This window comes from Chiloscyllium plagiosum, unplaced genomic scaffold (assembly GCF_037043375.1).
Source record: "Chiloscyllium plagiosum isolate Xiang-an unplaced genomic scaffold, Cpla_swu_hap1 HiC_scaffold_47, whole genome shotgun sequence".
Classification (NCBI taxonomy): domain Eukaryota; kingdom Metazoa; phylum Chordata; class Chondrichthyes; order Orectolobiformes; family Hemiscylliidae; genus Chiloscyllium; species Chiloscyllium plagiosum.
In genome coordinates this window covers 5,167,059-5,191,086 of record NW_028270185.1, presented here as the reverse complement: position 1 = coordinate 5,191,086, position 24,028 = coordinate 5,167,059, and the positions used below count along the sequence as shown (strand labels likewise).

The following is a 24,028-nucleotide window of genomic DNA, read 5'->3' as shown; positions in this document are numbered from 1 at the left end:
GGTATGTCAAAAGCATCAGAAGGAGAAAATGGATGCTGAGTCAACTGGGGATAGAGGTTACCAAAGGCTTGGCCACAATCAGTGTATTTCAAAGAGGCTCACAACAGAGGAGAGGAAGGTTGGGGCACCAGTGAGAGAATTTGCAAGGCTTTTAAAAAATCATTCATAGGAGGGGGGGCCTTCGCTGACGAGGTCAGCATTTATTGCCCATCGCCAATTACCCCAAGGGTAGTTAGGGGTCAACCACATTGCTGTGGGTCTGGAATCATATGTAGGCCAGACCAGTTAAGGATGGCAGTCTCCTTCCCTAACGGATAGTAGTGAACAGGATGGGTTTTTCCCAACAATCAACAATTAATTCATGGTCATCATGAGACACTTAATCCAGATACTTATTGAATTCAAATTCAAACATCTGCCATGGTAGGACACAAACCTAGGACCCCAAAAGATTACCTGAGTCTCTGGATTAACAGTCCAACAATAATACTATTAGATAATTGCCTCCTGTGACTTATGTGCCCAGAAGCAGAGACATGAGTACAGTAATCTAACACCAACGCACACTCAGGAAGTACATTTCAAATACTAATCACCTGCTTTGTAAAAAAAATTCTCACGCTGTCTCTGGCACTATTTTTGCCAATTGTTTAAATCAGTGTCCTCTGGTTCTCCACCCTTCTATCAGTTTCTCTCTCCTCTACTCTGTCTAGACCTCGGTGATTCTGAACACCTCTAACAAATAGCCTCTCAACCTTCTCTTTTCGAAGCAGAATAGTCCCAGCTTATCTGATATATTCCTGCAACGGAAGCCTCATTCTTGTGAAGCTTTACTGCACCCTTTTTTTTTAATAGATATTTTTATTAGAAATTTAACATTTTTACAAGTTTACAAAAATAAACAAAACTCTCAAATATAAACATTGATATACAATTAAATCAAATATACAATAGCCAAAATTTAACAAGAGAAAAGAAAAAAAAATACCGAAAAAGAAAAAAAAACAAAACTCAACTATCTACTAATCTAACCTACAACTAACCAGAGTGTATATTTAAGTCTCTTACATGCTCGGAATGTATTAACATCAGATGCAATAAAACCCGTATTCGTGTGGGATTCCTCTCCTAAGGGGCCCCGGACAAGCCAGGTTTGTAATCTCAATTAAATAAAAGCCCTTGTTAGGATAACCGAAATATTTGTATTTATGTAATTCAAGAAGGGCTGCCATATTTTATAAAATAATTCGGTCTTTCGGTGCACCATATTTGTAAGGAAGTCAAGGGGAATACATTCCATAATTATTCTGTGCCAATTTGAATGTCCAGGGGGGCTCTCAGCCACCCAGTTCACCAAAATATTTTTCCTTGCACAGAAAGAAAGAATAGTAAATAGTCTCTTCCCGTACATGTCCAGGGAGGGAAAGTTCGAAAAGCCCAAAGGACAGATACAGGGTCCACTTTAATTTCCGTTCCTAAAATTTCTGTCAGCGTACTTGCTACTTTAGTCCAATATCTACGGATCTTATGACAGGTCCATAGGCAATGTACAAGAGTGCCCACCTCTATTTTGCATTTGGGACACATTGGAGATGCTCCTGCCTTAAACTTTGCCAGTCGAACTGGTGCTATATGGGCCCTATGAAGTATCTTCAGCTGGATAGCCTGGGTTCTGTTACAGATAGTAATTCTTCTAGCATTTTCCCAAATATCATTCCACGTTTCTATAGAGATTTCTAGTCCCAAATCTACTGCACCCTTTCTAATGCTTTCGCATCTTCCTAAAGTTTGGTGCCCAGAATTGAAAATAGCATTCGAGATGAGTCAAATTAATGTTTTATAAAGTGGCAAAACAGGGAGGTATGTGAGAGTTAAAGCGTTCAGGGAGGGAGAAAGATGTTAGAGGTAGGGAGAAATGAAGCCATGAAAGGATTAAACTGCAAAAGTAATCATTTTAAAAACAAAGGCATTACAGCTCATTAAGAATGCGTTGGTGGGCGAGTAGGGTTCAGTATGAAGTGAATAAAGGCAGCTGGGATTTAAATTATCGGAAATCATACACACAAATGTATTCATTTAAAATAGAATTCTGTTCTATTTGGATTTCCTCAACTTTGGAAAACATCAAGAGATTCAGCTGTTTATTCCTTCAGTTAAACCTTCATTAATTTACGAAGTTTAGATTTGATAAACACTCATAATATGAATGTGAAATCTTGGTTTTGAAAATACATCTAATTTACCATCATGATTTTGTTTTAGATTTTTAATATTGTTTAAATATAACACATGAATTACACCTAAATTTTGGGGCACTTACTACCTTATCAAGGGTCCAATTCTTGGTCTCAGTGGTCCTGACCAAACCCAAATTAATCATTGATGAGCAGGCTATTTTTGGGCATGGTTTGCTTGATGACGCTGTTGATGACTCCTTACATCACAAAAGCGAGGAAGTTATGTTTGATTCACCATCCCTAATCCCTTGAGAATTGGTAAACCATATTCTTGAATACAATATTAGGCCATTTCAAAGGGCAGTTTTGAGTTAATCATATTATCATAGGACTTGAACTAATTTCTCACGATTACTAGTCCAGCAGAATAACCACTATGCCACCATGACCATATCAAGACATGACACTGACAAGATCACTTTAAATAGCATTTCAAACTGGAGATAGATAGATTTTTGATATTAAAAAAATGTTTAAAAAAAAAAGTATGGACACACGGTAGATTGCTCCAGATCAGTTACGATCGCATTAAATGACAGAACAGGCTCACATGCTGGTTGGTATTTGCCAGTTCCTCTGCTTATAAATGTCTCGATAGTAGATAGTTGTCCTCCTTTTCTCTTTATTCTGTTATGAGGTGCAGGTGTCACTGGCAACGCCTGTATTTGTTGTCTATCCCTAATTGCCCCTGAACTGTGTAACTTGTTAGATCTTTTCAAAGGGCAGTTAAGAGTCAACCCCACATTGCTGTGGTTCTGGAGTCACATGTAGGCCAGACTAGATAAGGATGGCAGATATCCTTTCTCCAAGCACATGAGCTTTACATCAATAGTAGTTTTCATGCTCACCATCACTGTTTTAGAAATCAAGTACACAGCATGGAAGCTCAATCATACGTGGATGAGACGGAACAGAAGGATTGGTTTACTTTCTCAAAGGTGTTTAATGAACCAGTAAGGTCATTTTTCTGCTGGTGCTAGCAATGCAAATTTTCAACTAGCAGTGGTGCGATTTGAACTTGATGTCGAGGTTTCAATATGCTATCTGACTCGCTCACCAAAGAAACAAGCAATCTGCTTTTTACAAAGAATAAGCTACATCTCATTCAGGCCTCACCTTGTTCCCAGTTGTGGTGTCTGCTTTTGCCTCTGCACCAAGTCTATCAAAAACAGACAATCTTGGCAAACCTGGAGTTAGAACAAGAGCAAACATTTACAATACTGGCATCAGATCAGTCACCTCTAAACATAGGACAGGGAAATCCTGAAGGTTAGGATTTTGTTTCAATTAGAAGAATTAGTATCTTGAGAATTTGAACCTTTCTAGTGCCTAAAATAACAGCTGCAAGTCTCCAGAGTATAAAAATCAGTAATATTAGGGTTGGAACAAAAATTGGCAGCCCTGTTTAGTAGTTTAAGATATTGACAGGCTCAGTCTGCATTACAACATAAGGAATACTTGCTGTCTTAGCATGCAGCAGTCACTGAACAGTAAGCACTGTGTGATCACTTTACCTTTCGAGGCTTGCTGTTCCAGGATTTTCTTAGTTTTTGCAGTTGTTCCTTTTGGCATATTGATTATGTATTTACCTTCCATTTCTGCAGTCACACGACGTCGCTTTGCAGAGGTTTCGGGACCTGGATCAGCTGGTCTAGAGAGAACTGAACAATGAACATTCATGGTCATTTTAAGGTATACAGAAGCCTTAAACAACATCTTAGAAACTTTTAAGGCTCCCTGCCTCTCAAACTCTACTACAGTTTATTGTTAATTCGAAGTTGATGCAAGAATTCAAATGATCTAATCATTCAATTTTTAACACTAATTGTCATTTGTATTTACTTTGCCGAAATAAAATTGAATAATTTGCATTTTTCAGAGCAAAGGCAAATCTAAATTAGCAATAAACTGTAACTGGTAACTCAAAGGCAATGTCAATAAATGTGATGGTCACCATTGCTTTTTTGTCATGACACAATACCCCTGTTTGAGTCAGTGACCTCTCCAACCACATGCACAATACACAAGCTGACAGCGTGGCCCATTCCATTGTTCCCAAGCAGTGTAGAGAGAGAAAAAATATTCCACTGGGCAAAATTCTTCAGCGGGAGATTAGAAAGCAATATTTAGAATTTTCCTGCAAGTCAAATTGGAGACTTCTTGCCTATGTTTCACTGGATTCTGCCTACATTAAGGAACTATTACTCCATCAATTTGCCAAAGTTACGTTTTACAAAGTTTCACTTTAAGGCCAAGCAAACATGCAGCCTGAAAATACAGCAGATGGCATAATAAACTGGGAATCTAAATCCAATCTCACACTTGTACCTGTCAATTACACACTGAACGAACTGTGGGATGGGGAAGAGAGGACTGTACATTGTTATCATATCCTTCCCTTGCAATTAACAATTTCTTTCTAGAGACTCCTAAAGATAAACTCACCAATCAGTTGGCCTGATCAGTGACCTTCAGAAAGCTGACAGGACCAGGGATGGTAGCTGGGATATCATGGTTATTCCTCAGTATTCTAGTCTGGAGCAGAAAAGGAGTTGCCAAAGTTCCCAAACCTTTTTGCTACCCCATGACACTTGTTGGGAAGCAGTTGCATCTGGGTACAGATGAAGGTAGAATTGGGTTTAGCTGTGAATGGTCCCCTCTCTCACTCAAATAAGCCATTGACAATCATTGTTTTGGGTTCAGATAAGCTGAGGTACTACAGAGCTGCCTGAACCCATAGAACAACAGCTTGGACCCAAATCCTCTCACCTCTGCATACCCTTAGAAAGTAAAGGAAGACAATGGTGAGGATGATCATCCATTACGGTAGGATTTATTTTCTGCCTTAGCTCATCAAATTTTATAACGTGTATTCATCAGGGAATGCAGAAAGAATCTGAAGTCTTGGGAGTTGTTGAAAGAAATGCAAATAAACAAACTCTAAGCATGCATTACTTTGGGTGCACGACCTCAAAAGCTTCATGCTTTAAGGTAACAGGAAAATGGTGACCAATTTTCAAAAGGTCTCATTTCCCTTTCATACCTGCTTTCTTTGTGGCGAGTTTGTTGGCCACAGTGACGGATATCTTGGAAGTGCTTGTTTCAGGTCTCCGGACAGGGGTAGAAGGTGGGGACTCTCTGCTCAAACTGTTAGCAATCATTCTAGAGGCAGCTGAATCAGGGAAGAAAATAAGAGAGGACACATGCGTATAGCACACACCCATATACAATTAATTTAGTTACAGGAGTAGAAACAACCTTTGATAGGGAGTCAATGCCCATGTAGCTTGTTTCATATAAACTAAATTTAATTTAATGGAAGGAACCAAACATCCTACTTTAAAATCACTCCAAAAATGTCGTAAAGAACAAAGAACTTCTGTTTTTCATTGATGCATGGTCTGTTCACAGGCATTCTTCCTGCAGCAGTGTTGGATTAAGATTCACCAGAGACTAACAAGCACCATTGGCCCTTGCCCCACCTCTGAGGTTTCAATAGCTGGTGGTTAGGTTTAAATGGAAAATTAGTAGTATGTGGAGCATACTATATTTGAAGGAGCCCCCAGCCAGTCTACAAACTAATTGGCTCACAAGACTTTGTTGGATGTTTGTATTGAAATATCATTATTACAGTTTGAGAGAGATGCTCAAGGCAAATTTTCCTCTTTGTGTGTAACACAATCATCCTTGCATGACCCAAATTGGCTCCATAGTAAACTGCAACATTAGGGTCTCAGGCTAACTGGGAACAGAGCTGGGCCAAGTAATGTGGTTACACAGTAAACCACAGCAGCTTCTCATAGCCACACAAGCTGCAATAACCTGAGCTACTGGTTGCAGATGCACATTTCACACTCAGTTGCGAGGCGTTACAGCAACTCAATAAGGTGAAGACTAAATATGGAGGTAAACTCCTCACTGACCATGGAACAGGAGAATCGACGTTTCGGGCATAAGCCCTTCTTCAGGAATGAGGAAAGTTTGTCCAGCAGGCTAAGATAAAAGATAGGGAGGAGGGACTTGGGGGAGGGGCGTCGGAAATGTGATCGGTGGAAAGAGGTCAAGGTGAGGGTGATAGGTCAGACTGGGGTGGGGGCGGAGAGGTCGGGAAGAAGATTGCAGGTTAGGAAGGCGGTGCTGAATTCGATGGATTTGACTGAGACAGGGTGGGGGTGGGGAAATGAGGAAACTGGTGAAATCCGAGTTCATCCCTTGTGGTTGGAGGGTTCCTAGGCGGAAGATGAGGCGTTCTTCCTCCAACCGTCGTTTTGTTGTGGTCTGACGATGGAGGAGTCCAAAGACCTGCATATCCTTGGTGGAGTGGGAGGGGGAATTGAAATGTTGAGCCACCGGGTGGTTGGGTTGGTTGCTTCGGGTGTCCGCGTTTCAGAGAACACCTCTGGGACACTCGAACCAACCAACCCAACCACCCGGTGGCTCAACATTTCAATTCCCCCTCCCACTCCACCATGGATATGCAGGTCTTTGGACTCCTCCATCGTCAGACCACAACAAAACGACGGTTGGAGGAAGAACGCCTCATCTTCCGCCTAGGAACCCTCCAACCACAAGGGATGAACTCGGATTTCACCAGTTTCCTCATTTCCCCCCCCCCCCACCCTGTCTCAGTCAAATCCATCGAATTCAGCACCGCCTTCCTAACCTGCAATCTTCTTCCCGATCTCTCCGCCCCCACCCCAGTCTGACCAATCACCCTCATCTTGACCTCTTTCCACCTATCACATTTCCGACGCCCCTCACCCAATTCCCTCCTCCCTACCTTTTATCTTAGCCTGCTGGACAAACTTTCCTCATTCCTGAAGAAGGGCTTATGCCCGAAACGTCGATTCTCCTGTTCCCTGGATGCTGCCTGGCCTGCTGCGCTTTTCCAGCGACACATTTTCGGCTCTGGTCTCCAGCATCTGCAGACCTCACTTTCTCCTCACTGACCATGTCAATGGAGTGAACAGACATTGTGAGACAGTGACCCGAGCATGAGAAGCACAAAGTGAGGAATCTTATACAATACTGGCAATAAAATAATCATTTCTACAGAAAGATTAAAATAAATATTGGGGCTATTCTTTAGTTTCAGAGATGGAGAGAACATTATAACCTAAAGGAGCCCTCTCAAACTTCATTCAAGTTTTATTCTCAGCAAAACCCATTTATAACTCTTACAACTCTATTATTAAGCATCAACATCTAACAAAATTATTATTCACAAGTTCGTGTATTCCAAGAGTTTGAAATTACAATGTGCACAGAATAGAATATGAACAGTTAAACAAAGCCTTTTTAAAAAAAAAATACAGGAAATGGTCTACCCGTTGTACTACTAAAGATCATTTATCTTAATGTTACACAACAGTGACTGCAGTCTAAAAATAACTAACAGACTTGCAATGCAAGAGTATGATGTTTTCTTTTGACCCACTTCAGAAAGTGGAACTTGCATGAGATGGACTCCACAACGGAGCATTATTCCAGTTCATTTTCAAAGCTCTTCCAAATTTACGAGGGGAGAGTGTGATTCTGTGATGAAATTCACAGCAGAGCTCTTTCCTGTCCTGACGCCAGGCAATGCTCTTGGTAGCTACAGACTGTCTCGCAGTAAAACTGTGGTGTGGTATACATGACACAGGAATCATCTCAGTTTAAAGCTAACACATTAATATAGTAACTGGTTGAAAAAAACTTAAATAGGCTGCAATAAACTACTTCTCTAAGAGCACACAACTAAATAAAATTACAATTTTAAATTTTACCCACTGTTTACAAAACAAAACAATCCACAAATTAGGTTTACTTACGGGAGTTGGCTGTTCTTTTTAAATCAATTTGCACATTTCCATGACTAGTGCTTATAGACTCTGTGGCCAACTTAGCAAGTTCCTAGAAATAGAAGACCCAGTTTAAGGAAGTGTACACTGCTGCACATGATGAGATTTTTAACTGGTCATCATAAAATACCAGGATTGGAGAGAGAGAGGAGGGCAAATAAGATCATCAAGAACTGTGGTAAGGTTCTCGATAGGACTTCAGGAAAACTTCAGGGAGGGAAATGAAAGGAAGACAAATACATACGGCACTTCTAAAATACATTATTAAGCTCAGGATACTCATCAGATTATAATTTTAAAGCAAATTTTATAAAGCAAAGTGCAATCAATGAAGTTTGCATAATACAAAAAATAATACCCAAAGAGTCGCTTGCTTTAGTATTCTGTGAGGTTGAGAGCTGAGGAACATCGAATGATACAACAGTGTAGTACAGGAGGCCACCAAGCGGCTCATCAAGCCAGCTCCTGCACAGATCTATCCAGTTAGTCCACAACCTGGCTCCTTCCCCACAATTTTATTTCAAGTAATTATCCATTTTGAAAGCTACTACTTTTGCATCTGCGTTCATGAATCCAAAGGTAGTGTTATCGAAATCCTAGCAACCAAAACATAAAACAATGTTCCAGCAAGTTGCTTTTAGTTTTCTTGCCAATCACCTTAAATCTTTGGAAACAGAGCTAATCTATCAGGTTGATGATCTTTCACCAGTCCTACTCTCTTAATGTATGTTGCCTAACCTGCATCAAACTGTCTGTAGCAATCTGTATGTCTGGTCATCAATTTACCAAGCTTTGGAAGAATCACTTTAATAACTTCAAGTAAAAACAATAGGAGTAGGAATAGGCCTTTTGTCCTCTCCATTATGTGTCACCTTTCAATAAGACCATGTCTAAACTGTTGTATAGATTTCCTGCTCGATTTCCATATACCAAGTCCTTTGTGATCTCAAAATTGATCAGTTTCAATTTGAACGTAATTACTGACTTTGCATCCACAGCATTTGAAGTAGAAAATTCCTAAGGTTCATATTACTTTGACTGAAAGAGACCTCACCTAATTTAAGTCCTAAATAGCCAATTTATTTTTCTTTCTTTATTCATTCATAGGAAGACGGTATTGCTGGACAGGCAGCATTTATTGCCAACGTTTAGCTGCCCCAGGGGGCAGTTAAGTATCAACCCCATTGCTGTGGGTCTGAAGTGATATGTAGGTCAGACTGGGTAAGGATAGCAGTTTCCTTCCCTAAAGGACATTAGTGAATTAGATGGGTTTTTCCAACAATCGACAATGGATTCATGGTCATTAGACTCTTAATTCCAGATACGTATTGAATTCAAATTCAGCCACCACACAGTTCAGCTCCCTAGATGTTTGTGTTTTGATGAGGGTACCTGCCATTCTTCAAGACTTTCAGAGCATTCTGATCAATCTTTCCTTATATTGCAAAAATCTCATTGCAGAAATGAATCAAGATCTTCATTGCACCCTAAGACAAGTACTTTATTCCTTAGATAAGGAGACCAAAACTGTACAGTGAGCTCCAGCTCCTTATAACCTTCATCACAAGTGCCAAGAAATTCAGTGCTGGTTTTCAGGGTGCAGGATGGCAAACTATACTATGAAAGTGTTAATTTTGAAATGCACTCAAAGTCTGTGCTTCTTTCTTTGTGTAGTTACCTATGTCAGTTGGTCATTAAAAGAAAGAGGAATGCTTTTTGCTGTTGAATACATTACTACGCAAGTTATTTTGGTTTCTCGCTTGCAAGCCTCTTCAACCTTGATGGCGTCCTGTTCTAGGGACCTTGGCTCCGCATCAAAAATTTCCAAATCTATTTGGGCCTTCTGGACTTCTGCCAACATTTCATAGCACTGTAAATATTTTATAAGAATTCAATGTATGTTCATTAAGGAAGCTGTATGGTCCATATTAGCACTGAATAACTCCAAGTACAAATTGCTGTAACTACTCCTCTAAATGCAGGAGTTACAGCAACACTCTAAATGCAGTGTCAGGTTCTCATCTTTTAGATTAGATTACTAGATTAGATTACTTACAGTGTGGAAACAAGTCCACACCAGCCCACCGAAGCGCAACCCACCCAAACCCAGTCCCCTACATTTATCCCTTCACCTAACACTACGGGCAATTTAGCATGGCCAATTCACCTAACCTGCACATGTTTGGACTGTGGGAGGAAACCGGAGCACCCAGAGGAAACCCAGACACGGGGAGAATGTGCAAACTCCACACAGACCATTGCCTTCGGCGGGAATTGAACCCGGGTCTCTGGTGCTGTGAGGCAGCAGTGCTAACTACTGTGCCACCGTGCCGCCCACTATCTGACCCAGAGACATTTAAAATGAGTGTATAATTGACATGTAGTCTACTTAAAGTGGCCAGTCTCAGGAGTTTCACCTCATTGCACAAGATGACTACTAAAGAAGGATCCCACTTGGGCCACACAACTGATTCTCCATCCGGAAATAATCCACAGTCCTATTGAGTATTTCTGAAATTATTCCAAGATTTTTGTCTCCACAGTCACAGCAGGAACGTATTCCAAGTCTTGATCTCTCTTTGTGGAAAAACCTCTTGACGCCAGACTTAAATTTTCCTACTGTGATTAAATAACCCTCTACAACCTCAACAATTTTCTTTTACTGTTAATTCACCAACCTGCCTGCTTTCAGGAGATTTTACTTTCTAGTTTCCCTTCAGGTTTATATTGACATGGAATGTGTGACACAGTGATAAACACATGAAAAATGTATTTGTGAAATTGGATGGGGGACAGTGGCTACGTGGAGAGGTACACTCAGAACAACAAGAGCAAATTTGCCATATAGAGTAGCGAATCTTTGGAATTCTGTCGCTCAAAGGGTTGTGGATTAAATGTGTTCAAGATGGGTGCAGCACAGTAGTTCAGTGGTTATCACTACCGCCTCACAGTGTCAAGGACACAGGATCAATTCCAGCCTTGCGTGACTGCCTGTGCAGAGTTTGCACATTCTCCCCGCGTCTGCATGATTTTCCTCCCAAAGATGTGCAGGTTAGGTGGATTGGCCAAGCTAAATTGCCCTGCAGTATCCAGAGATGTGAAGGCTAGGTGGATTAGCCATGGGAAATACACAGTTAAGGGAGTGCGGGTGGGGGTATGGGATTTCATATGAGTATTTTATATACAATTGACAAAGAAACATTTCCAGTATTGTGGGCAAACAGCAGGGCGAGTTGGACTATTTAGAAAGATCTACTGAAGAACTGGAAGAGACACAATGGGTTGAATGGCCTCCTTCTGTGCTATACTATTCTACAGGGGGGAATAAAGTCTTAAGATAAATTTGATCATATATAAAAAATGGGGCTGAGGAATACAAATGACAAGAGTTTGGCTCACATAAAGAACATAAACAGAAGAATTAGGGTTGGGATTGCTTGTTTTAAACTCCAGGGTATAAAAGCCCATTTTACTCACTCTTTCCTCACAAAATAACCCTCTGATCAATCTAATAAACTGCTATTGCTCTCACTTTAGGACAAGTATATACTCATTAAGTACAGAGATCAAAACCCTACACAATACTTACTGCTGTGGACACACAAAACCCTGTAGAATTGCAGCAAGACTTTTTCACTCACCGTATAGTAAGTCAAATTCCTTGTAATACATACCAATTGTTTTCTTCATTGTTAACTCTACCCACATGTTAACAGTGATTTGTTAATACAACCTCATTGTATATCAACATTTACTAGACTCTCAATTTTAATCTCTTTCATCCTACCAAAATGGGTAATCAGACATCCCTCCACATTATACTCCATCTCCCATCTTCTGCCCAATCACAAAACATATCATTGTCTTTGCTTCCTCCTCACAGTTTACTTTCCTCTCTAGCTTGATATTATCAGCCAACTTGTACATATTACACTCAGTTCTCTCGTTAATAGAGATTGTAAACAGCTGACATCCAAGCACTCATCCTCACAACATTCTGCCAATTGCACTGTCTCACCTGAAAATGACCCATTTATTTCTACTTGCTGCTTTCTGTGTGTTAACCAATTCTCAATACAAACTAGTAAATTACTCCCTAATCTTTGAATCCTAAGCCTGTTTACATCAATTTGTGGGGAACTGGGAGGTCATCCAGTTTGATCTGAGGAATGAAAAGCAAAATAATTATCAAAAAGTTGAGAGACTAGCAAACATGAGTTATTGAAAGATTTAGGTGTCCGTGTACACAAATCACAAAGTTATTGTTTGGTCAGTATACTGTGCAAACATATGCCACTGGAGGATGAATGGTATCTACTGCATTATATTTACACTACAAAAAAAGTTGAAGTAGAATTAAGTTAAATGCTTATTTAACAAGTACCAATCAGACTAATGGATGATGGAATATGCTTTGTAAAAGGGGTTATTTTTCTTCAGTATCAATTTTGGTTTATGGCTTTCAGTTTCAAGTATCTGTCCACCAACGTACAGGGAACAGAAATTTAAAAAAACCTGAAATGGCCCTTCTCGTGTACTTGATCCCTTTTCCTACCATAGGATATAATGGTTCCAGTCTTGGATAAACCCGGGTGCCTGTGAAAATTTGGTCTTGTACGAATTTTGCCCTTTTAAAAGAACCTGTTCTTTCATCCTGTATTTCTTACCAATGTTGATAATTGTTGTATCTTGTCATGATCTAAGAATACACGGTTTTAATTAAATGCTTTTAGGTTGAGTGCACTTGTTAAATGCTCCAAGAAACTTTTTCACCCTTTATACCCACGGCCTCAGAGTCACAGAGTATTAAGTCATACTGCACAGAAACAGACCCTTCGGTCCAACCGGTCCATGTTGAACATAATCCCAAACTAAACTAGTCTCACCTGCCCGCTCCTGGCCCATATCCCTTCAAACCTTTCCTATTCATGTATCCATCCAACTGTTTTTCAAATGTTGTAATTGTGCCTGCATCCAGCACTGCCTCAGGAAGTTCATTCCACACGTGAACCACCCTCTGTTTAAAAAATTTGCCCCTCATGTCTCTTTTAAATCTCTCTCCTCTCTCCCTAAAAATGTGTCTCTTTGTGTTGAAATCCCTTGTCCTAGGGAAAAGACAAATACCATTAGCTCTACCTATACCTCTCATTATTTTATAAACGTCTATCAGGTTACCTCTCAACCTCCTACACTCCAGTGAAAGAAGTCCCAACCTATCTTAATGACTCAAACCTTCCATACCTGGCAGCATTCTGGTAAATCTCTTCTGAACCCTCTCCAGCTTGATAATGTCCTTCCTACAACTGGGCGACCAGAGTTGGACACAGTATTCCGTAAGAGGCCTCACCAATGCCAAAAAGAACAAATTGGGTACTGTACAGATCTTATATAAAGATCTAAACCAACTCACCAATATTTGTTCCTCAACGTTGGATTCCCCCACCATCAGACTAACAGGGCTCTTGGCAGTATCTAGCTCATTTAGCACAGTTCTGTTCTTATCTCTTCCTCTCCTTTCTGTAATTGTGATATGGCTTCCTTTGCCCTCAGCAGCCTCCATATTCAATTCATCCTTCACCATTTCCATCACCCACAGTGTGAAGCCACCACCAAATACATTTCTCCCCTTTCAGCACTCCAAAGGGACTGTTACCTCTGCACATCCTAGTTCACTCTTCAAGCACCCCATCAGCCCGAACCTCTTCCCACACCACCTTTCCATGTTCATGAAATGTAATATCACCCTTCTTAACCTTCTTTCTCATCATTGTTCAAGGTCTCAAACACTTCTTGCCGATGAAGGAGCAATTACTATGTATTTGCTGCTCAAAATATACTCTGTTCTACACTGGGAAGACCAAATGCAGACTGTGACATTGCTTTGCAGAACATGTCTATTCAGGTCACAAACATGGCCCAAGTTGTTGGTGGGATGTTATTCTAATTCTTCGTTTCGCTCGTACACTGACCTCTCAGCCCTTTGCCCCCTGCAAGATTTCAGTGAAGCTTAATGCAAACTGAAGGAACAGAAAGTTATCTTTCAATTAGGCACTTTTTAACCTTCAATTTCTAACAATGAGTTCACCGCTATTAATTGGAAGTTCTGCCCTTTTTTCTTTATGTTAATAGGCTTTGGTTTCACTCTGACCTTTCTCTGATTTTTGCTTACAAATAGCAACTGTTCACCATTCTGCTATTCACGTATCCTCTGGACATCTTTCATTTTCTTGCATGTTCCATTATCTTTCCCTTGGCTTTATATCACCAAGCTCTTTGTAATTTAATCTCTCCTGTTTTCCAACCTATCACAAAACTAACATTTTGTGCTTTTATCATCATTCTCCCTTTAAATTGCTTAAAACTTATTAAATTTCTACTTCTTCCCACTTCTGACAAAAAGTAATAAACCTGAAACATTAATTCCGTTTCTTTTCATCATTTGCTGCAGTACCTCACATTTAAACAAGATATCCCATCTACCCGGATGCTCCATGTACTAATCCACTGGGACAGGAAATCTCTGTACAAAATGTCCTGTTTCCATTTGCATTACAGACACAATGCCATATAAACAATGGTCTAATGCATTGATTTTACTATCTAGCGGTCACACTGAAAGGATTCTTCTGTATATTCATTTATTCACTGAACCACATCCATCTCCTCAAATCACAGACTGATACAGCAGCAGTGAAACTTGCCAACTAAGTAATTTGGAAAATATACTCAGCACAAAGCTTTGTACAGATTAATGCTGTGCCAAAGTCTGTCTGTTCAAAAATTATCTTTTTTATTGTCTCTTGCAAGGTGAATGGCAAACAGCAGAACTGAATTTGAAAAATGAACTTTTCCAGGTTGAATTATTGATAGGAACATAAACATGTACTCATTTAATACCCTAACTTTTTTTTTTAATCATTTGTGACTATTTGTAGGGTATAGTCAAAAATATTTAATGGGGTGGCATGCAACGTGATTAAGTACATCTCAAACTGTTAGTTAAAGGGAAACATTTGGAGATTCAAGTCAAATATTAAAACAGTCATTTTAAACTGTTTATATCACAATTACTGAAACAGGAAACAAAAATATGCTGTTTAGTTAAGGTAATATATTGTCAATCCTCACCTGTTTGTACACCACTTTGGCATGTTTGAGAATAGCAATAATATCTCCAACAACAGAGATACCCAGTTCATTCATGATATCTTTGGTGAGGTCCATGAGCATATTCTTCTGTATCCTGTGCAAACAAATTTTTTTTACATGAAATACAAACAGACCAATTAGAAATCGTAGGTCATTCTCGTCCACATCCAATAATCATGACTGATCTGACCGCAACGACAAATCCACGTCCCTGATTAGCACAAATCTATCTGTCTACTGTGCAATAAAAGGACTCTGCTTGCACTACCTTTTCAGGGAGAGAGTCCCAAAGATTTGTGGCTTGACGAGAGCAAGGATTTTGCTTCATCTCTATTTTAAATCATCTGTTTTGGATGTAAATTTGCTCGCTGAGCTTGAAGGTTCATTTCTAGACATTTTGTCACCCTACTAGGTAACATCTTCGGTGGGCCTCAGGTGAAGCACTGCTGAAAATTCCTGCTTTCTATTTAAATGTTTGGGTTTCTTTGGGTTGGTGACTTCATCTGATGAAGCTGCAACACTTTGAAAGCTTGTGATTTCAAATAAACCTGTTGGACTATAACTTGGTGTCGTGTGACTTCTGACTTTTTTTTTAAGCTGCACAAATATAGGCTTAGCTTTCCTCATAAGGCAACCCCATCAATCCAGGTGTTAGTCTTGGAAAGCCTCCTTGAACTGCCTCCAATGACTTGACATATTTCTTTAAATACGATGACCATTATTGTACTCAGTACTCCAGATGCAGTATACCTTGCATGTCACTGTGGTACTGTCAGGAGCTGGGTGATACAGTGGGCTAAACACTGGCTTTTCTTCTTTGGGAGGATGTTCAAGTTCAGCTTGACCGCTGAAATTACAGCCTTGTTTCCATGTGGGCTGTAAAGGTCCTTGTGGAGATCAGTTGGACATTCTCAATGCAGTTCACTAGTGCTTATTGGTCTTTCAAAACATAATCCCAAATCCATCACAAATTGTTGTAGAAGCTAAAACATAGACTCATGACAAGGGGACAACCATTTAGGACTGATTTGAGGATAAATTTCTCAGTCAGAGGATGGTGGATTTTTGTAAAGGACTGTTGATGTGGAAGATAGGGATCGATAGCATTTTTTGAACAATAAAGAAAACAATGAACAATAAGAGAGTTGAGATAGAACATCAGCACTGTTGTTTGGGGAAGAGTGAACAGGCTCAAGGACAGTTATAAAACTATAATGGGTCAATTACCCTTAAAAGAACTACCATTAATTCAATGAGCAAAAATGTTGTAAATGTGTTGTGAATTCAGCAAGCTCTTTTTGACTAGCTGCTTGAGACTTTAGGTGGAAGAACTGCTTTACTGGTTTGGGCAGGCAGCCTTCAAAAGACCCCTGCTTTTGTCTCCACTGGTATCAAATGCTTGGATTGCAAAATATGGGATGTCTGATGAGTTGAAGCAGCTTTTTATATCATTTTCCAATGAACACAGGAGACTAAAACTATTTCAGATCAAATTAAAAACTATCTGGTGCATTTAAAGATAGATTGAGATATCCTAGTCAGAGACAGAAATTCCTTTTTTGTACAACGTTTTTGCTAATTAATGAGTTCAATGCCTTCATCACTGAACAAGACAGTTCTTTATATCATAAGACACCCCCAGTAATTTAATCAATGAAGCCATCTGCTACTTAACTCTCAGGCACCATTAAAATTCTACAAGGGACTGAGATGAGAACAGGAAAAGTATTTTGCATAGTGGATGTTGCTGCAAGGAATGTTTTCTCGTAGGGGAGAGCTGAGGGATAGATTACTGCATATTTTAAGGGAAATTGCATAAACTATTTGAAGCAATGGAAGATTCAGTGTTAGAGAGATCAGTGAGATTGGTTTTGAATTGTTTAAGGAAACAACCCATATAGATACAACAAAATGGCCTCCTTCCATGCTTGAGATGGCAGCATGTCATTGCAAAACTTAGAGTGAGAAATCAAAAATGTTGCATTGGCATAGTGAGAAATATTTGGAGTTGTTTTTGAGAAACGTTGTTGGATGAGAACAAAGGGAGATTTTCTACCTATGCTCTACCCTATTTAGGAAGTGCTGGTTGCTGTCTGAGATAGGGAAATATGGTATAATCATCTTGGACAGAGCACAGCATAAATGATGTCAAGACTCTGAGACATGATTACTCAAACTAAAGCTGTATTCATAGTAACATAACAACTTAGGACTTAGGAACAGAAGTAGGCTACTTGATTCTTCAGGTTTGTTCTGCAATTCAATCAGATCATAACAGCACTGGTTGTGGTTTCAACTCCACTTTGCTGTCTGTCTCTAACAACCCTCAACTCCCTTGTCTATCAAAGATCTACCCACTTCAGCTTGAATGAATTTAATGACTCTAGACTCCACATGGGAAAGGAATTCAACAGACTAACAAACCCCGAGCCAAAAACTTCAAGTTGTTTACTCTTAAGCTCTGATGCCTTCATCTAGTCTCCGTTTCCTACATGAAATTTAGGAGGTTAAGTGCTATTTACCAATTTTCAAGAGGGAAAAGAAGCTTCTGCTGTTTGGCAAGTCTAAGATGATTGGTTGGACTTAAAAATTGGCTTAAAATTTCAGAAGGGAAGTTAGGAAACACTTCTACACACAAAGGGTGGCAGAAGTTTGGAACTCTCTTCTGCAATCAGCAAATAATGTTAGGTTTATTCCTAATTTTAAAGCTGTGATGATTGGATTGTTATTAACCAAAGGTATTAAGGGCAGAGGGAATACGGAGTTAAGCTGCAATTCAGCCATGATTTCATTGACACCCAACCAGACTCGAGAGGCTAAATGGACATTTCCTGCTCCTATTATTGCTATTTATTGAATAGCCTTCAGTCCACCGTAATAATTACATCCCAAGATCAGGTTCACTATAATGGGAAATAGAACTTAGACCCTTCTTGCCATTATGAATTAGCAATTAATGTGTCACAGTCTCATGCTACAAACTGTAAGATTCTAAACTGACTGGATCCCTGGATCATAGTATACAAGAGGGAGTCATGAAGATGGGGAGGGGAACCAATGATGCAAGCAGCTTTCATTGTGTCATTATTTGACACAATGAAGAAACGGTGGAATTTCACAGCAAGATTTGCAGCACCTAATCTTGGCTTTCCTGTATCTAATTATACTGAGCAATGCAAACCTGATTCTCTTGAATGGGAACACAAGTGACAGTGCAGAGTAGCTCAATGAGGTTTTGTGCTGCAGAAAGGTCAAAAACAGATTTATCAACATAACACATGATAGAGGTTCCCACCCTAAATCCTCAGCAAAACAAAAATCTGTTCACTTCTGTCTTTGGAATGTATTAGTGAAATAACCTGGTGGGGCTTGAATATGGAAAATTCTGACAATACCTGCGCTGTCTTTGGAGTTGGTTAGCAAAGAATCACTGGCAGAAGCTATCAGCAGGGATACTATTAGATCATCTGCCAGCAGCAACACATCATTTAAGTGCAAGCTAAATTTAGCTTTATGAAGAAGGCAATTATGGGAACTGATGCTTATGAGGTGAAAGCAATTATCCGTAACTTTTAAATGCTTCAATCATACTCTGCGCCTGTACATTACCACATATTTAGCACCAGAAATTTGTATGCTCAGTACTCCTCAGATGTTGCATATAGACTGCACCAGACTTTAACCTGTTTTCTCACAAATGTACTTAAAATCATCGTCAAACTTCACAAAGTATAGAGTAATAATTTGCAATATGCTTTTCCTTTCCACCTCTGCATTGAAACAAATGCTCTTGCTCCCATTTTGATCTTGCTGTAAGAGGGGCTCCCTTCACACGGCCCAGCGCAGTGTTTTTCTTTTACAAGGCTGTCATGGTTGGATTGAAGATGCACATGCTCAGTTGCCACCTGTGCCCAGTGTATTCATCCACAGTGAATACCACCACCCCTAATATATTAACATGGTCATATGAGCAGGCAAGTGGATTAAGGAAGGTTCCTAAAGAGAGGAAGAAAGTTTACCCAGCATCCCAAATACTTCCCAACTGAATATCTGAACAGCATGTGAACAATTTGATGGAAGACATAAAAAAATCAAAACCACTAAGTTTGAACATCTAAATGTTAATGGAGAAATTTTCCAAGATAGCCTTAACATCGTTCCCGCTAATTTTACAATGATTAGAAAACCTACCTGTTGTCCACAAAGCTAACAGCATAGTTGACGGCTGGTCCAGGTGGAATTCCAGCATCTTTGAAAAACTGGATCCACTCTGACGTAGCTGCAGAATAGAAAGAAATTGAGTCTCAGAAGCCAGTCAACATATACCACTTCTCTTTACAAAGCAGGGCAGCTACCATTCTAACTGGCAATGTTAAATTAAACCTTGATGTGGTAGAAAATTATTTAGATTGCTTGGGCAGAAATCATGATCATGAAATTATATTCTTACTATTCAGGAAATGAATTATTTGAAACATTTCATTGACACGCCTTCCATGTCAGATGGTTTGATCACTGAACTGTTTTGTTACAGCACACTGCTTCCAGGCAAAGACGAGAAACATACAACATAGAAACACAAGAGACAGGAGCAGAAAACACATATCTGTTCCCTTGAGTTTGCTCCAACTTCCAATATGATCATGGCTGATGGGTTTCAACTTCACCCATTTGCCAACTCCCTATATCCATTGATCTGTCTATCAGCTTAACATATTCAAAACTGAGCATCTATGATCCTCTAGGATACAGGATTCCAAAGCTCATAATCCTTTGAGTAAAGAATTTTCCCATCTTAGCTCCAAACAATCATCCATTCATTGTGACATGGTGCCTATGTTTTAAATTCCCTAGTTAGTAGAAACAACCTCCCAGAATGTTGTATTTGCAATCAGATAATCTCATTCTTCTAAACCCAGAGAGTACAGATCCTGTTTACTCAGCCTCTCATAGCACTAACCTCTCATCCCAGCAACCAATCTAGTGGTCCTTCATTGTATTGCTTCCAATTTTAAGATTTAACATTATAGCATCTTAACTTAAGGTACAAGGAGTTTTCACATTCCCCCCCTACCTGCGTGGGTTTCTTCCGGGTGCTCTGGTTTCCTCCCACAATCCAAAGATGTGCCAGTCAAGGGAACTGGTCATGCTAAATTGCCCATAGTGTTAGGTGCATTAGTCAGAGGGAAATGGGTCTGGGTGGGTTACTCTTCAGAGGGTTGGTGTGGACTAGTTGGGCAGAAGGGCCTGTTTCCACACTAAGTAATCTAAATTATGGCTCAGCACTAAATTTGTCTGATAATACTTCCATGAAGCACCTCAAGATATTTGGTTTCATTAAAAGTACTATATAAATGCAAGTTGTTTAAATCAGTGATTTTTAGGGGTCTGAGGGGGTCACCTGTGTAAAATAAGGAAGGAGTGTAGGACCTGATAAACTATTTATTCATTTGAAGTTCGACCTAGCTAACGCAGGGTTGAAGAGAGATTCAGAATGACAATGGATTTACCACTGACTGTGTCCAGTCACCACATACTGACAATTCACAAAGCAAATGAGCAGTACATCATCACTGGGGAGGGATGAGTAATCCGTTTCAGTCAAATGATGACACAGAGATATAGTACAGTACTTGCAAACCTCAAATGGCTATAGATATGGGTGATGAAGCTGACTGCCAATGTTTGTGCATTTAGAACCTTGAAAGGCAGAAAAGGGCTCATGGTACAGTGGCAGTGCACTAACCCTGGACCACAGAGTCATACTGCATGGAAACTGTTGGTTCAAGCAGTCCATGCTGACTATAATCCCAAACTAAACTAGCCCCATCTGCCTGTGCTTGGTCCATATCCCTGCAAACAAAAGGTTTGCCAGAAAGTTGGCTTCAGGTCTCGCCTGCCAAACAAGTTAGGACAGTGAGGAGTGAAACCTTTGCCAATTCCTTAAAAGGAATATCATTGTCAATCAAAGCCAGGACACGCAGCTACCTCTAGCAAGAATCCTTTGCAAGACAACAGTGATAAAGTAATTGCAGTAATGAACCAAAAGGTTTAAAAGGGAAACCGTTTTGCAGCAGGTCATAATACAAGAAAACATTTATACAACACACAACAATCTAATGTCAGGGCAAACATCCATTTTTCTGCATGCTTTCAAAACGACAGTTTTTCAATTTTAACAACAGTTGCAATTCTGCTGTGAAGTAATCTATGCTTAATCTCAGATATTTAGTAGATGAAGGTCAAAGGAACAGTCGGGTCTCAAAGACAAGTGATGAGACAAAATAGTGCTACACAGTAGTCTACACAGAACTGCAAAAGCAGACTAAAAAAAATACAGCTTTCACATTCAAGATAGATCCTTTTTCAGCATCATTAATATATCACTAAAAATCAGTAGAATTTGAAAATATCCTTAAACCATCTATCAGCTTGAACAGTCACTCCTCCCTTCATTCAGTCTGTACTATCTACAAGATAGACTGCAACAAATTGCCAAGGCTCTTCTAACAGTCCTATCCAAGCCCATGACCTCTATTTTTAAGAAGGACAACAGCAGCAGGTGTGTGATAACACCATCAGTTCTGTGACACAACACCATTCGGCAAAGACATTTACTGTCTGCCCTTAAGCACTACTGGGTCAAAAATCTGGGTAACAGCACGGTGAGAGCATTTGCATTGCTTGGACTGTGGCAATTTAAGCTGAGGCCTCATAACCACATTCTCCAGGACTATTAGGCATTGACAATAAAGACTAGCCTTGCTGATGATTTCAACAACCTATGGATGAATTTTAAAATTTAGATTTACACAAAACTAATATCACAATAATAGACCAGTTGGGGCAGGAGGAAAGACAACATTTGAGACAATTCCAAGAGAAAATTAAGAGTTAGCCTGATAAATGTTTTGAAATAATTTTGCTGTCAGTCGGACATAGAGAAGACATTGTCCCTTGAGGGAAAGTCCAAAACTGACGGTTATGAATATAAGATAATCACTAATAAATCCAATAAGGACTTCAGAAGAAATAGATTCCACCATGCAGTCAGAGTGTGGAATGACAATCCAAATTGATGCATCGAGGGGAATATCATGTAAATTTAAGTCAAAAAGTGTGGTGCTGGATAAGCTGGTCAGGCAGCATCCGAGGAGCAGGAGAGTCGGTGTTTCGGGCATAAGCCCTTCATCAGGAACATGCATGTATGTGGAGATAAATGGGAGGGTGGGGGGGTAGGTAGCTGGGAAGGTGATAGGTAGATGATGGTGATAGGTCAGAGGGGAGGGTTGCATGGATAGGTATGAAGGAAGATTGTCAGGTAATCCTCATTTTCTCTCAGTCGATATGAATTTAAGGACAAGCTATTCACGCCCATCAGGGTAAAGTAAAGAGAGTATGGTGAAGAAGTTGGGATGGAAGGAGGTTCACTGTTGTATAATGAGATTCATGATCAAATGACCCTGACACTAATAAGCAAAGATAGCAGTCTAGAATGAGCATGCAAAAAGTGAAGTCTCAGACACTACAATAGACAGCTGTACTTGTTAACCTAAATAAAGGATTGTAATAATACATAAGAAATTGGTGCACCTTACTTAGAGATAAGGAACAAGCATCTTCAGGAATAGTGCATGTACAGATTCTCATAACTCAGAATTAATTCAAACCAGTATCTCAATGTGCAGGCAGCAGAACTGGCTTAAAGCACAAAGGTAAGGTACTAATAATGAAGAAAACACCAGCACTGAATCGGGTTGAGACAAATGACCCATTTCTGTACTGTAAACGTTCTCTGACTCTATTTTTAGATGCTCGTACAAGGAGACCTGCTGTCATGATGTGTCATCCTTATCTGTCTTGCATTTATACATACTTTCATTGTAGCTTGTCAACGAAATGTGTCATCCAACCGCACCTAGGTCGATCCCTCTTTCTGCTACCTCCACTTTGTGCTCTAGAAGATGTCACTGAAGCTGTAAATATTATGTTTAAACGAGATCAACTTCCCTTCATGTTATTTACTGTGTACAAATCTAGATTGGCGGAATTGCATTTAAGTATAACCTATTTTTCTAATCAATCTGTTCAGAGATGTTATTATATACCTCTAGAGTAGGTGGGCTTTGAACCCGGGCCTCCAGATCCAGAGGTAGGCACATAACCACTGTGCCACAAGAGTGTCCTGAGCATGTTTATGCTAAACATTGTTAAGCTTCTATTGTGCACATTTATTGTGTCAGTGTGATAAACGTTGACAACACACTAACAATCTCTCCATAATCAACCAATGCCTGTTGTTAGATCAGTAGACATATTTACTTTAAATTAGTTCTGGGAAGACAGGAATTAACTTTTATGACTGCTGGTTACAATCAGACATGAAATTTAAATTTAACCTGCTCATGATGCCTTGTAAAATTGACCTGGGTCTTTTTTAAAAAAATTAGATGGCAAGTTGGGAGCCAATAGTTTCCTCGTAACTTTCTCCACAGCAATGCTTTCGCCAATCAAGTCAGTCTGCCAATTGGTCAGCTCCTGGAGTACAAACTGCTGTGACTGTTTGAAACGTGTCAGTGTTACATTTGCTGTGAGGAGTGCAAGACAAAAAAGCTTCAGCAACACATCTCTCTTATCAGCAATGAAACCCACTGCCTCATATGCCACAGCAATACGAATTACAACTGTGCAGTACAAGCACTATTATTTTTTGATCCATAACATTTAAAGGTTTACAATGGGTAAATGCAATTCATTTCTTCGCTCAATTTTTAAAAATAAAGTTTTAACATAGAACAT

General features: G+C 39.7%; 1 protein-coding gene across 6 annotated transcripts in view; it reads right to left on the bottom strand.

Annotated features, from left to right (window-relative positions):
• cunh19orf47 (chromosome unknown C19orf47 homolog) overlaps positions 1-24,028 on the bottom strand; it is a 50,072-nt gene that overhangs the window by 5,887 nt on the left and 20,157 nt on the right. For 3 of the 6 annotated variants that reach the window (XM_087984007.1, XM_087984009.1, XM_043680763.2), the window contains 6 exons: positions 19,421-19,508; positions 15,209-15,323; positions 8,051-8,132; positions 5,281-5,409; positions 3,752-3,898; positions 3,354-3,424 (listed from right to left, as the gene is read on the bottom strand). In XM_087984007.1, the coding sequence (XP_087840133.1) occupies positions 3,354-3,424; positions 3,752-3,898; positions 5,281-5,409; positions 8,051-8,132; positions 15,209-15,310 (531 nt within the window). In that variant the 5' untranslated portion in view covers positions 15,311-15,323; positions 19,421-19,508. The remainder of the gene's footprint in view (positions 1-3,353; positions 3,425-3,751; positions 3,899-5,280; positions 5,410-8,050; positions 8,133-15,208; positions 15,324-19,420; positions 19,509-24,028) is intronic. The other 3 variants (XM_043680764.2, XM_043680766.2, XM_043680768.2) reach the window with 3 other exon arrangements.